General features: G+C 37.9%; 1 protein-coding gene across 6 annotated transcripts in view; it reads right to left on the reverse strand.

Moving 5' to 3' along the window:
• The window catches only part of LOC106673128 (LIM/homeobox protein Lhx5), a 301,938-nt gene that overhangs the window by 176,421 nt on the left and 110,193 nt on the right, over positions 1 to 15,324 (reverse strand). For all 6 annotated transcript variants that reach the window (XM_014405128.1, XM_024227615.1, XM_024227614.1 and 3 more), the window contains exons 4-5: positions 14,007 to 14,189; positions 13,733 to 13,950 (exon numbers count right to left, since the gene is read on the reverse strand). In XM_014405128.1, coding sequence (XP_014260614.1) covers positions 13,733 to 13,950; positions 14,007 to 14,189 — 401 coding nt within the window. The remainder of the gene's footprint in view (positions 1 to 13,732; positions 13,951 to 14,006; positions 14,190 to 15,324) is intronic.

Genomic DNA, 15,324 nt, shown 5'->3' on the forward strand with positions numbered 1-15,324 from the left:
AACGTTAAAGCACACATGATACGATTGAAGGACCCCGGAAAATTTTTGTTTTAACAAAGAAAATTGTTAAAACAGGTTGTCTATAACCCTGATCAATCAGATTTTTTATGTCCCTCTTCTTGTGGTCTGCGAAGTGATGAATTTGTAATATGTCCGATTTTCCATTCCTGAGCCATCTTCAGCAATTGGCCAGGGTTATCATGATAGCTCTGACAAACCACTGATGAATGAATGAATAAAGGAAGATCGTACCAAATTGCAGGTTCAAATTACAAAATCTAGGGGAGTTTGGTCGAATATGTAAGAAACGCATGGACGTATCCTATATTATTTAGAGCTTGTATTGCTTTTCCTAGCCCTGCTTAAACACCCCTGACCAACCGCTGAAGAAGGCTGAAGAATGGAAGTTCGTACTAAATTGCAGGTTCAAATTACAAAATCTTCTGTGGTTTGGTCAATATGGTAGACACATTTTGACATAAACTATATTATGTACGGCTTGTGTTATTTTTCCTCGCCCTACTTAACTCTGACCAACCGCCGAAGAAGGTAAGAAGCCGAAACGAGTCTCACAGGGCAAAACAGCGTGAATAGGGACACCCAAAAATAATTCGACCAAATTACAAAATTTAAGGTAGTTTACGTTTTGACTTATCCTATGTTATACAGTGGATGTGTTGTCTTTCGTCGCTCTGCTTATAACCTTGACCTATAATAGCGAAGGCGGGCAGGCACCAGCAAATGATGGGTAACGAACAACAGTTTGGTCAGTATGTTTTTTGGTACATCCTACATTATACAGTGCTTGGCTTTTAGCTTTTCTCGCCCTGCTTATAATTCTGACCGAACAGTGAAGATGGTGAAATGCCGAAACCCGTCTGACAGACGAAACCAGCAAAGGAAACGTTGACCAAAATACAAAAGCTCACGTAATTTGGACCGTATGTCAGACACGTGTTGAAATATTCTATACTATTTAGAGCTTGTGTCCGTTTTCCTCGCCCTGCTTATAACCCTGACCAACCACCGAAGATGATTAAAGAATGGAAGATCGGACCAAAAGAGCAAATTCACCAACCAGCTAGGCTTCATAAGGGGCCACATTCTATATTATATAGTGGTTTTTTGTTTCTCCTCGCCCTTCTTATAACTCAGACCAATCACGGAAGATAGTTGAAGAATGGAAAATCAGACCAAATTGCAGGATAATCTTCCAGTAGATGTCAAGGAGTGAACACATCCCATATTATAGAGCGGTTGGTTATTTCACCTCGCCCTGCTTATAACCCTCGCCAATCGCTGAAGAATGGAAGATCGGACCAATTTGCAGGCTAATCACGCCGCAGATGTCAAGATCGTTGCAAAGATTACATCCTGTATTACAACCTGGTATGTTGATTTTCCTCGCCATGTTTATAAACCTAACTAACTACTGAATTGGCTGAAGAATGGAAGATCGGATCAGATTGCAGGTTCAAATTACAAAATCCAGGGAAATACAGTCGATATGTCAGACTTGTTTTAACATAGCCTACATTATACAGTGGGTATGCAGTCTTTCCTTGACGTGCTTATAACCAGAACAAACCCAGCGAGAAGAGATAACCAGAAATCTGTGGTCGATATTTCAGACACGTTTGGACACATCCTATATTATACAGTGGATGTGTTGTCTTTCCTCACCCTGCTTATGACCCTGACCAAACCAGCGAGAAGAGATAACCAGAAATGTGTGGTCGATATTTCAGACACGTTTTGACACATCCTATATTATGCAGTGGATGTGTTGTCTTTCCTCGCCCTGCTTATGACCCTGACCAAACCAGCGAGAAGAGATAACCCGATGTGTGTGGTCGATTTTTCAGGCACGATTTGACACATCCTATATTATGCAGTGGATGTGTTGTCTTTCCTCGCCCTGCTTATGACCCTGACCAAACCAGCGAGAAGAGACAACCCGAAATGTGTGGTCGAAATGTCACACACGTTTTGACACATCCTATATTTTGCACTAGTTGGATTATTGTTTTTCTTCTCCCTTGTTATAACTTGGCCAACCAATGAAAATGGCTCCAAGAGAGCCGAAACATCTTGAGATTTTTTTAAGATAAACATCTTTCTTCCATGGCCTATTCCCTTGATGAAAAAGTAACAAAAATATTGTGATTTATATGAAATATTTTATTTAGTCAATAATAATTTGATTGTTAACGCTACACGGTGTAAAGCTGCTGGGCGTACAGCGTCCCCGATCTTTGAAGTATCGTTTCCTTGACCGTATCAAACAACTCTAAACGAAAATAGGCGCCCGTAACCTCTGCCAATATTTAAATAAAGTACCGAAATAATACAAGACGCGAGATGAGCCGGCGACGGCGGAGACGGGCCCGGGGAATCGATGAGCCATCATGCCGAGAATGTTGTGTATGAATTAGTCAATCTGTTTGTTGTGGATGTGTGACATAAATGAGTTGGTTGCTGTCCAACGTGTCACTGTCACAAACATATAGCTCGGTCACAGACTTCCGCCCACCCCTCATCCACTCGCATCTCCCTAATTAACACAACCACGCTCCATCTCACACATAAATGAGACACACTTTTATTATTTGCGTCTCAACACGGATATAGACTTTCCTCTTCTCGTTAACACTCCATCATATGTCTTTAAACTAATCCACTCCATTTCTCGACTAATTCCTAACACGTTTCTCTTATTGGTAAATAATTCAGGCAGCCCGCTATTTTACCAGCGCGTTTAGGCCCTTTTTGTTTAAACTTGCAAGACATCTTGTTATTCATATACCTGGATAGTATTAGTATTGTACTAAGAATAAAATCTTATCCGAGGAATTTTAGCTAGAATTCATATAATATTTTAGCTCAAAAAAGATCGAATTTCCTAGGCAAACCGCTATAATGCTGCTAAATAATAATAATGCTGAAGTAAAGATAGAGATTTCCTGCCATTTTTCATTCAAAGTTTTGGTGAGAATGGGGAGAAACAAGGCTTAATTTAAGTTCTCAAGTCACATTAGGAAGAAAAGAAGATCGTGTATTATCAGGGTGAAGACTTTTACTACCGTCCACACTGCAAGGGGACTTCCTGTCCGTTAAATAAGTTTTAAATTTAAAAAAATCCAAATATCCTTCCCATAAGTAGAATTTTATGTTTATTTAACACAATAACAATACAAGTCAAGATTATCGTTACCCTAATCACTTTGGTATGGATAATTTTTAATGTAAACAAAACGAGAAAAAGTGGTAAAAGTGCATGTACGCTTGGTCAACTTAAATGGAAAATTATTCTAAGTTGTGAAGTACTACGTCACTAAAGTAAGCGGTTTGGAAGGAAAAAGTCCAGATGTCCGCACAGATGTCACCTCGGCAATGAGAATTAAACCGAATGGAAGCCGACAGAAAAAGAATAAGAGAGTCAAAACGGACGGATTTGTCGGAAATTCTGAAAGTAAAAATCATTTCAAAACATGAACATATTCGAAAGGGGAAGAAAATACACGATAAAATGTAAAGAAATTATACAGGTCAAGGTGAAAGAAAATAGGCTGGGGACTCCTTCACGTGAATGAAAATGTAATTATCAACCAATTTAATAAAATTATTAAATATATTCACCGTAGGAGCAATAATTTAAAAATAAAGATGAACTGACACCAGGACGAAGTGATAAGATGTGTTGCGTATGCAATGTACAAGCTTGGTAAGTTAATTTTAAAAAAAGTCCCATAGTCAAGTTTTTATTTCTTTTCGGAAAGTACATACTATTTGCTTAACTTGATATCGAATGAGAATCATTTCAACACCGTCACCCACACCCACATCCCCAATCGATAGAATATTTAATCGATTTTCTTTTCCGTGGCTAATTTAATCTGAAGTCGCACAAACAAAATAAACAAATAGGAAGTAGGAGGTAGTAGGCAAGAGGTAATTGGTCGAGACAGCAAATGCATATGTCTGCACTAGACTGGAAAATTCTATCGGTGGGGGGCCGGAGAAAAAAAATAAATAAGATTGGATAAATAAGATTGGTCGATAGATTGATAGATAGAAAGTGAAAGAGGCAGAGAAAATAAATGATATTCATAGATATATAGAATAAAAATGAAAGAGAGAGAGAGAGAGAATAAATAAGATTGGTCGAAAGATTGATATATAGAAAGTGAAAGAGGCAGAAGAAACAAATGATATTCATAGATAGATAGAGAAAAAATGAAAGAGAGAGAGAGAGAGAGAGAATAAATAAGATTGGTCGATAGATTATTAGATAGAAAGTGCAAGCGCGAGAGAAAGTAAACGAGATGAGAGACAAAAAATGAAAGAGCGCGAGAAGGTAAATGATACTGATAGATAAATAGAGAGAAAGAAAGATAGAGAGAGAAAGGGAGGGAGAGCGAACTGAAACAAGAAAGAAAGAGAGAGATAGTGACCGATAAAAAGAGAAAGAGAGGGGATAGAGAGAAAAATATTAGTGAGATTGGTCGATAAATTGATAGACAGAAAATTTAAGGGCGCGAGAAAGTAAATGATATTGATGGAGAGACCGACAGCGAAAAAAGCCAGAGAGAGAGAGAGAGAGAGAGAGAGAGAGAGAGAGAGAGAGAGAAAATATAGAAAAAGAGTAATAAAGAGATAGAAAAAGAAAGAGTTCGAAAAAGAGAAAAATAGAGAGATAGAAAGAGAATGAGAGCGAAAGAGAGAAGACAGCGAGAAAGAGAGAAAGATGAGAGAGAAAACGAAAGCAAAAAAGAGAATGAGAAAAATGGAGAAAGGTAGAAAGAAAGAGAACGTGAAATAGAGAAATAGAAAAAAGAGAAAGTGGAAGAGAGAAATAACACAGCAAAAGAAAGAAAGACAAACATGGAGAGAGAGAGAAAGGAAGAAAAAGATATAAAGAGAGAGAGAGCGCGCGAGAGAGAAAGATAGAGAGAGATAAAAGGAAGAGAAAGTGAGATAGAGAATGAAAGAGAAAAGAGAGCTAAGAAAAGACAGTCAGAGAAAGAGAAAAAGAAAGAGAGAGAGAGAGAAAGAAGAAGGTGAGAAATTATATAAAGAGAGAGGTAGATATAGAGAGAATGAAAAAAGAGAGAAACAAAAAGAAAGAAATGGAGAGAGAGAGAGGTAAAAAGAGAGAGAGACAAAGAAAGACAGAGGGAGAATTATTGACTCTCGAGCTAAATATTCCCTTTTTGACAATTTTTAGATAGTAACGATCAAGCCAAAAAGTAAAAAGCTCGATCCTTGGAACTTATATGAAAATGAATTTCACCAGGTCTAGTGATCAAGTGGTCTTTTTCAGGTTCAAACGTCAAAAAACGAGCGATTCCTTGCTCGCATAACAGCACGGGATAAACACATCATGTATGACAATCGACACCGATCAGATCAGTGATTAGATATCTATATGCCGCCTGGTCACACGTTAACATATTAATCATAAAATAATTTATGCAGATCCGTAGGTGAGTCGTCCATTTTCATTTTCTAACAGCCATGTTTGAAAGAAGAGCTTACAATTTAAAAGGAGAACATGTTTATATTTTTTTGCTTTTGTTCAAGTTGAATTTTTGGGGAAACTAGGTATATAGTATAATATGGTTGACACCCTGTATATGGGAGACCTGTAAATGGGATTTGGAAGGATGTTCTTTCAACTCACAGAGCTGTGGATCTTTGTTAATTGCATTCCGTCTTCCTTTAAAATTATTAAGTAGATATCGATCATATTAAGTAGGTCGAGAATTTCTTAACACCTTAGAAGGCGGTTGATTTAATTTTGAATTCTGGACGGAGGTATCGTTCGGCCGCGACTGGTTGAAAAGAATGTCGCAACATTAATATTCACCGTTAACGGCCAGAAACCGACTGCGGGGGAGCGAGATCAATACGTCCGACACACGTGCAGCCCATCGTTTATAGGTAATAAAAAAAGGTAAGCTGTCGAAAGGAAGGTTCAATAAATTGTGTAAAAGATCGAGGAAGTGGAGAACGGTCCGAGACCCGAAGGAATTCCGGATGACGGGTAAACGCGAGAAAAGTCCGCCTAATCAGAAACGTTGGATCTCCCGAAACCCATCCGTAGATAGCCGGCCGAGTGGGAGCCGGGTTTAATGATGAAGGAGTTCGTGCGATGGACCACGTTCTAATGAGAGGGTGGCCTGTTCGTGATGTTGGTAGACAAGAGCCATGTTATCTCGCGGTTGCTTCTCCCATTTCGAACGGCGTCCACAGACGAGGGCCGCCTCGCCGTCATCAGAAGCACTCGCCCCGCCCGGCGGAATGTTCCACCGACATCCAGTAAACGCATTACAGTTGGGAAAGTGCCGATCAATTACATGACGTAAGAAAGCCATGCTGAAATTTCTAAAGTCTTTCAGCAGCATTAGAGACTTCGATTTCTTCTCTCACCATCAGCGACCGCAGCTGTCCGAATCAATTATTAACCAACTAAAAAGCCAGTTTAATCTCATCAAACTGGTAAAAACAGATAAAATAATCAATCCGACCTATACCTTACAAGTAATTAGGACGATGATGATTATCTTTGTACTCTTCTTTCCAACACGAGCCAAAACGCCTCTCCATCAAGAACGAATACACGCAAGACGTTTGATTGTTATTTTATTATAGAAATTATTCTAAATATTACGATTGTATTTTCCATAATTGCGTAAACCCTGCTTGCTTCATCGGCCGGGGTCAGATTGCGATCCCTTGCAGACTCAAATAAAACTAAAGATTTTGAAAGAAATGAAAAGAGGTAAAATTGTTATTGATTTGCTATCAGGAGGAACGTTTTGGAGAGACGGACATCAGAGTAGAAAGGAGCGACATTGCACGTTGTCTGGAGAAATGGTCCAACGGTTGCGAATCAGGCCAGTCCTGGCACGGGAAACGTTTCAACCCAAATTTTGTCCTTATGTTTAGTTTCAATCAATACTAATTCTAAAGATGGGACGAAATTTCCAGTCGACGATCCTTTTAACAGACGGTCCGTCGTTGAAGACTTTCCGTTCGAACGAGTTTCCACGTGGAGGCAAAAATTATTAAAGGAGCTTAATTATCATTAGTATTCGTAAAACCGTGGGATTTATCCTAAAAGTCGTTAGTTTTAGAAAACTGTTGAGTTGCTTGTTGCATTCAGCTATCCCACGGGTTTCCATCTCGGAAAAATCAAAAAACAACACAGAAACCGTGCACGCACGTCACAATAACACGAAACAAGCTGTATATTAGGATTCTTTCTTATGAGTAAATATAGGAAATATCCTCTAAATATACCCGAAGAGGCAAAAGGGGCGAAGAAAAAGAAAATGAATGAAAATTCTAATCACACAACCAATTCCAGAAGATATCTAAAAATGCCGAAGTTTAAAACTGTTAAAGCCGGCTGTTAATGGTTGATTTATTTAATAACAGTCATAATTCAAGTTGCACTGAATGTTTGGATAAATATTGCAGCACAGTAGCAAAGTAGTTTTCTAAACTTCTAATCTTGTGGTGTCAGCTAGAATGTTACGAGATCCGGACGGCGTTTTCGATCTACAAGGCACAGGTGAAAAAATATTGGTGAGGTTATATTTTGTTAAAAATATATTTCCCTAAAATTTTAATTATCAAGTATACAAAAAAAAAACTTTAATGTCTTCCCTCGACAAAACAAATACGAGACGTCCCTTTCACCATGGTGGCCTATCAATCAAAGTGTAATAAAAAACTTGTGATTAGGCGGCTAGAATGAGTCGTGAGACCTAGACTGCATTCCCATTATAGCAGGCACAGATGAAAAATAATGTTGGGAAGGTTATATCTTATTAGTTAGCGACTTGTCAATTAAACTTTAACCAATAAATTAATTATTCATTGACATTGCACCGATTATCAATGTGCAATATACAATCTGGTGGCTTTGCGGCTAGAACAGTAAGATCTAGTATTATTGCGGTATAGTAAGATCTAATTTCTAGACAGCATGTCGATATGTCTAGAAAGCACTGGTAAAAATACAACTGAGAAGGTTATAAATCGCTAATTAGTGATTACAGTGTAAAAAGTTGGGCAAACACGCATAACAGAAGCAAAATTTTTCCCTAAAATTTTTATCACCGTTACTCGACAAAACAACTACCAGAAATTGCTTTTCACCATCGACATTATTTATGAAGAGAACGATGGGTTGTGAGATCTAGACGGTGTTTAAGATCTAAGGCACAAGTAAAAAATAATGTTAGGAAGGTCATATTTTATTAGTCAATGACCTGCTAATTAAACGTTAACACATTTATTTATTATTCATTTATATTGCACCGATATATTAAAGTATAATAAACAACCTTGTAGATTGAAGGCTAGATGTCGTGTGATCCTAGTCTCATTCACGATCTATCAGGCACAGAGGAAAAATATTATTGGGACAATTATATTTTATTAGTTACAACCTATTAATTAAACTTTAACAAATGTATTATTTAATTTTTTTTTAAATTGGACGTAGATATTAAAGTATATTAAACAACTTGGTGGTTTGGTGGCTAGGGTGTTTCGTGATATCTCGACGGCATTTCCGATCTAGTAGGCACACGTGAAAAATAATATTGGGAAGGAAGGAAAATAATATTTTTATTAGTTAACGATCAGTATAATTGTTCGAATCAAAAAACAACCATGATTTTAAAAGAAAATGCCATAGCTTTTTGAACTGGAGATCTAGGATTGTTTTATTTATGAAATTATGCATTCTAATTTATAATTTTTGAGTATTGTGTATTTTAATTGTCTTAATGTATAGTTTCGATTTTATACAAAATTTAAACTGTTTGTTTTTCTAAATAAAATTTTGTCATTGTGCAAATAGATTGCTTTCCATAATTCGAACCAAAATAGCGACCCAAGTTTATGATAGTTTATAAAATGTCTTTTAAGGTATGAAAAAGCGTCGTAACTATAAAAAAGGCATTTTACTTAGCCTTAAATTTATTTTTAAAAGAAAATTCGATTTGTCTGATCCGTCCAACTGTCGATGGCCTCATGGAGAAAAAAAGTTCCATAGTTTTGAAAGTCGGGCCATTTGTGATTTACGAATGGGTCGAAAGTAAGTGAAATTCCGAGCAGGGTTTTTCGAGTCGAACGGGAATCGTGCAACGTTGGGTGGGGTCCGCGTGACAACGCTTCGCCGATTGCAATAAAAAACGAAATAACAGAAAATCCTTATGTTGTAATTATTAGAGTTTAATAGTAGACATTTTTGTAATTTGAAATCCTAAAAATGATTATATTTTTATGTTGTTGTACTTTCTCATGTGCCTCACCGATCCATCCTACCTCGAGACGCTGGAATCTCGCCAGTGATTTGAAATATGGTAGATTTCAATTGTTCTATCCTAGGGTGGCATTATATTCAAGTTTTCAAAATTACAAATCCCCGGAAACGGGCGTATATGAAAATAGAAACATCGCTCTGCGTCTGGTAAAGGGTGCTGTTGTCAAGGCAAATCACATGTGATGGTGAGTTTAAAAACACTCGGTTAAATTAACACTTTTGCTCTTCGGCCGTCCTTGTTTTTGACAGCCTTTGACGCTGAATTGCTGCAATTTTAGCCCTTATTTTTTTGGCGGAAAAAGGGATCGATCCTTGTTGCCGTGGTATTTTCCTCGTTTAATTTGCGCGTTCCCGCGGGCGAAGTTGCGCTCCGAGTACAAATGCAATTAGGTTTCATTTCATTTTTTTATGTAAATATTTTTCCGAACCGATTCACCGCCGAGCAGGCGTCCAAGCGGACAAAATGTTTGGAAAAACGACGGTTTAAAGCACAAAAACAAAGGGGTGAATTTATTTATTTAAATTGTAAAAAAATGACCCTCAAAATACATGAAATGGCTTCTATGCGTGGGCTCGAACGACTCACTTGGCCAAAGCTTCAGTTTTGGACTCCTTCAATTAGTTCGGCTCCAAATAGTTTTGGCAGAAACATTTTTGATAGTGGGATTTAAATCATCCGCAATTTTATATTTAGCACTGTTAACATTGAAGGATATGAACAAAACGGGCTAGAGGACATTTTTTGCAAATCTGACCCATTTTTAGGCGAAAAATCCGCAAAAATATAATTTAAAATGCGTGAATTCAAGGTTGTCGGTTAAGTACACACAAGACATATCGAAATTCTAAATAATTTATAAATATTTAATTACTATACCATACTCAAGCCACAATTTACTAAAAATCAGTAAAAATGTCTTTTCACGATAGTGGCCTATTCATTTTTACCGTCTATCGAATTTTTTGTATGAAGAGGATGTGCCGACTAGAATGTGTCGTGAGATCTAGACGGCATGTCCGATCTAGAAGGTACCGGCAAAAAACAATTAGGAAGGTTATATAGCATTAATTTATGATCTGTTAAGTAAATTTTAGCAATTCTTTCATTAACAAAATTCTCTTGACACAACCAATTCGAGGGGATATCTAAAAATGCCGCAGTTTAAAACTGTCAAAACCGGCTATTAATGGTTGATTCATGGAATGACAGTCATAATTCAAGTCGCACCTTTACTTTCGACCTAAAAATTTGACAAATATTTCAGCCCAGTAGCATAGTAGTTATATAAAATGCTAATCTAGATTTGGCGACAAGAATGTGTCGTGAGTTCTAGACGCCATTTCCGATCTAGGAGGCACCGGTGAAAAACTACTTGCATCAGAGATGCAAAATATTTCCCTAAAATGTACACTCCAAGTAAACTGTTACTCGACAAAACAAATGCGAAAAATGGCTTTTTATCAGTGACATCAATTTTTACTGCCTATCGACATGTTTTTATTGGAGGATGTGCCGGCTAGAATGTGTTGTGACATCTAGATAGCATTTTCGATCAAAACGACACCAACGAAAAACCATATGAAAGTTATATTTTATTAATTAGTGACCTGTTTCATAGTGTGATAAAAAAAACCTGGTGGTTTGGTGGTTAGAATGTGTTTTAAATCAAGGCAGCATTACGATCTAGAATAATTGGAAACAACTTAGAAGGTAACATTTTGCTACTGACCAGGAATTCAAATCTAGGAGGCATTTTTTCCCGTTTGGATTAAAAAAATGGCTGACGACGACTGTCAAACTATCCATCCAACCTTTTACGGCCCGAGCTATATTTTATGGATTTAAATAATGAAATCCTGACCTTGAGAATGACCCAGTGGGTCGAAACCGGTCGGAAATAAAATCAATAAGACATTGAAAGTCTTTTTATTGTGGTTTGACCTGATCAACCTGCTAAAGCATCCCACCGCTATATCGGATCAAATCTTGGTAAGATAGCATAAAAGAAAATAATTGAAATGAAAATATTTAAAAATTAAATAAAATGAACTGAACCTCATGTTGAAATATAGCGTTGGATTTAATGTGAATTTTTTGTGTTATTTTTCCAATCTCAGGCATCCACGTATAAACAAAGAAAAGGGGACGTCGTTTCGCGCCTGAAGGAGGCAGTAATTCGTATTTCCTTGGCTAAATACGCCTCCGGCCCTGCGTAAAACGTAGAGTTAATAAGGTTTACAATTGTCCTCCCCCCCTGTTTTCATCAGGCGTTAATAGGATGAGGAAATGGCATCTATCATCCTTCCAACCAGGTCTCCGAGTTTCTCCTCAAACCCTTTCTTGTGTATGGCCCCATTCCCCGACGACGAGGGTCCCTCCGTGAAACCAATTTCTCCTAAATTCAATATCGCTTGTTTGACGTGATCAATATCTGCACCATTAAAAAAAGTCTTCAAATTATACCTGAGAGGACGACATACCTGCCAACAATTTGTAAAATCTTAATGTAATGGGCGGTGAACAGGTCTTTAACAAAAAGAGCTTTTGATAGATGTCTTCTTGAAGTCTGCCGTGTGATTGATAACAACGGTTTATGGAAATCTACTTGGAAACGAAATTAGCGGGTAGAAAGAGAGGACCAGAGGTTGAAAAATGTCAGGCTTATAAGTAGGATGAGGCGACTAAAAGCCCATTGCCAGGGAGTATTTTGGTAACGATAATTTCTATCACATAGTTCGGTCTTTTCCTGTTTCGTTTATACTCGTTAGTAAGGTCTATCTGCGATTTAATATGTCTCTGATCTGGACTTTAAAAAGAGCGAGGCAACGAAAAAAAAGATAATGATTTTTTTTGTCACAATGTTTGGTCATTTCCATTCCTCTTCTTCGTCTATACACGCTGGTACGGTCCACCCGTGATTTAAGGAATTTCTGGCCAGGGTTATAAGCAGGGTGAAACACCGGCATAAAACCCACCACATACGAGTATTTCGGTAATCGTAACTTTTATCGTATGGTTTGGTCGTTTCCGTTTGCCCAGTTTCGCCTATACACACTGGTGTGATATGACATATTTCTGGTCAGGGTTATAAGCAGGGTGAGGCACCAAAAATTTTAGGTAATGAATATTGCAACTATCCTATACGAATAGGTTGGTCGTTATCGTTTATCCTGTTTCGCCTTACTCGCTGTTATAATCTATCAATTTAAGAAGTTTAGGGCCAGGGTTTTAAGTAGGCTGAGGCACCGATAAAACAACCCGACCACACCTTTGGATGATGATATTTTATAGCATACATGTTGGTCGTTTCCGTTCGTTCTGTTTCGACTATGCTGGTAAAGTCTATCAGTGATTTTATGGTCAGGGATAAGAGCAGGGTGAGAGACCGACAAAAAAAAAACCACCTCCAGGAGTATAAACAGGCCGAGATGAGCGACGATTTCACATTTCCTAACTGATTAGTCGGTCAGAGTTTCAAGGTGTCTCTGGCCAGGGTTAAAAGCGTGGCAACGCACTGTCAACAAACTTGGTTAAAAAGGACAATTTTAATCCACTGGTTATAATGAAAATATATAACCTTGAACGCTTAACATCAATTACTAATAAAGCAAAAATGTATTGCCTGGTGATAAATAAATTTTTCACTCGGCAGTAATTTATCAAACAGTAGAAATCGACTCTTTAAACACCGGTGACAGGCCATTTTCACTGTTTATTTTGGGCCTAACGCCAACTCCGTTTTACAGTTCATCGATTTGTTTCATGATATAGAGGCCTATTTCCAAGATGTCATCAAGGGCATTTTTGTGATTATTTCAAATTTAATTTTTACAAAACGTCTAAATGTTCAAAAAATCGGCTGTTTTTGTGAAATTTAAAATCTCTTCTACATACCACGTCAATAACTTCCCTGCAACACTTTGGGTTTGTAGGTTGGCTTAATATAGACATCAACACCTTGTTAAACTGAAATGGAAAGTGATATAGTGACTGAGCATGAAAAGTTTCTTTAAGGTTACGGCATAGAGACTTGTCTCAAAACACGCAAACCTATTTTTAAAAAAATCAAAGCTTATTTCTAGTCTCATTGGTGTCTTTGAATAATTCTTCAGCAATACACTATATAGTACTAGTGTTTTGACAATATGGCGCAGATGTAATATTATTCGATTTATAAAATTAGTCAAGACCGATGGGGGATCCAGTGATGTCGAAGAAAATGAAGACATTATGCCAAGACAGAGGATGTTTCTACCAAAACGTCTAAATAAACAAATTGTTCTATAGAGCGGTTCGTATTTTATTAATCACCAATCATTATGTGGGAAGAAACCGACAGAGGGACTCTTTCCAAACGTTGTATAAAAAAAACCAGAGATAGGTCTTACCTGGATTACCCTCATAGGTAGTCCCGTTTCTTTGGCCAGTTGTTCCCTAATATGTCTTGTAGGTTTGGGCGTTTGTGAGAAGGCGGTTTTGAGGATTTCCAGTTGCTTGGCTTTTATCGTCGTCCTGGGCCCCCGTCGTTTCGAGCCCGAGTTGCCGTCTTCGGGAGATTTGTTTTCCGTCTGGGAGTCCCTCGTTTCTGGGTCTCCGTCCAACGAACCTGTAAATCGGAATTTTTAAGCACGGTGCTCCTTCGCCTGAGAATACCCTTCTCACCTTGGTCCTCTGAGTCTTCCTGGCCCTTGCTGTCCTGGCCCGGTGGCAGTTGGCTGGAATTGTTGTTGTTCTCCGGAGGATGCAGCGTCGTCCCTCCGTGGATGTGGTGTTGCTTTAAAAGCCCTACGGAACTCGTTTCTTCCTCGTCTTCCTCTTCCGACCCAGAAAACGGCAGATTGTCACCTTGAACAAAACAGATAAAACGTCACTCCCAAAGCGCCGACATTTCCAAAACGTATTAAGAAATATTAATTCAATCGTAAAATGTTAATGGCGCTTTAAACCCGACTCTCGGCCCCTCGAGCTTATCCGTAGCTTGAAACCGGCACAGAAAAAGACGCCCTTCTGAAACAGGATTTTTTTCAAAGCGGAAAGAAAACAAGGGAAAACTCCATTTATCTTTAATTATGGATTTAAATTTAAATTAGTACAGCGGAGAGCGACTTCGATACCCGCTCAAACGCCGGACCATCCTATCAACCTTTAATGTAATTCTTCACGCTTTGCCATGGAAAGGTCACGGTTAATTCAAAAGCCTTCTTCGTCACCGCGATGGTAAGGCGCCTAACTTCTTCCAACAACGGCTACCGAAGCATTTTTCTTTCTCGGCTCCTCTTTTGTTCGATCATCCCGCCAAGGAAACAAACTATCGACCGGGGTCCTTTAAACAATGAGCTTCTTCTATCGTCGCACAAACCGGAAAAAATTATAAAAGTAAAAGCTTTAAGAAAATTCAAAAATTAAACACGACAAACGATACATAAAGTCAAGCTTTAAACAACTCGAAAAAATATATAAACTCGTAGCAGGCTGATAGGCCGACGTAATTACAGTTACATTAATTAAATTCACGTAAAGGAAACAATGGCCTAAAATTAATTAGCCGTTGAGTAAATAGATTTATAGTTAATTAGTTTACCAAATCCCCTGGTTTAGGCTGAAATTAATTTGGTACCAGAATCCACTATTATATTAAACATAATCGAAACGGAGAAAATCCAGGGGAACACAAGGTAGGTCCTAGGTGAAAACCAACGTTTATAGTATCGTAAAATTAGGTAAGTCAGTGTGAGACGTAATAAAGCATGTCCCACCGCATACATCACAATGGGCCTATTAAGTCCTGCATTTTTATTTCACCTTGATGCTCCATGTTTGTAGCAAGTTATCATCCATTAGCGTGAATTCTTTGATGTTAAGGTTAATAAATCCTTTTACAAAACGAAAACAATTGGAAATGTCTTGAAATGAGATGTCAAATAAATTTGGATCGTTTTGATATGCCATGTGATGAGCAAACGTTCTACGGAATGTACAT

Source organism: Cimex lectularius, unplaced genomic scaffold (assembly GCF_000648675.2).
Source record: "Cimex lectularius strain Harlan isolate CLEC.00 unplaced genomic scaffold, Clec_2.1 scaffold160, whole genome shotgun sequence".
NCBI lineage: Eukaryota > Metazoa > Arthropoda > Insecta > Hemiptera > Cimicidae > Cimex > Cimex lectularius.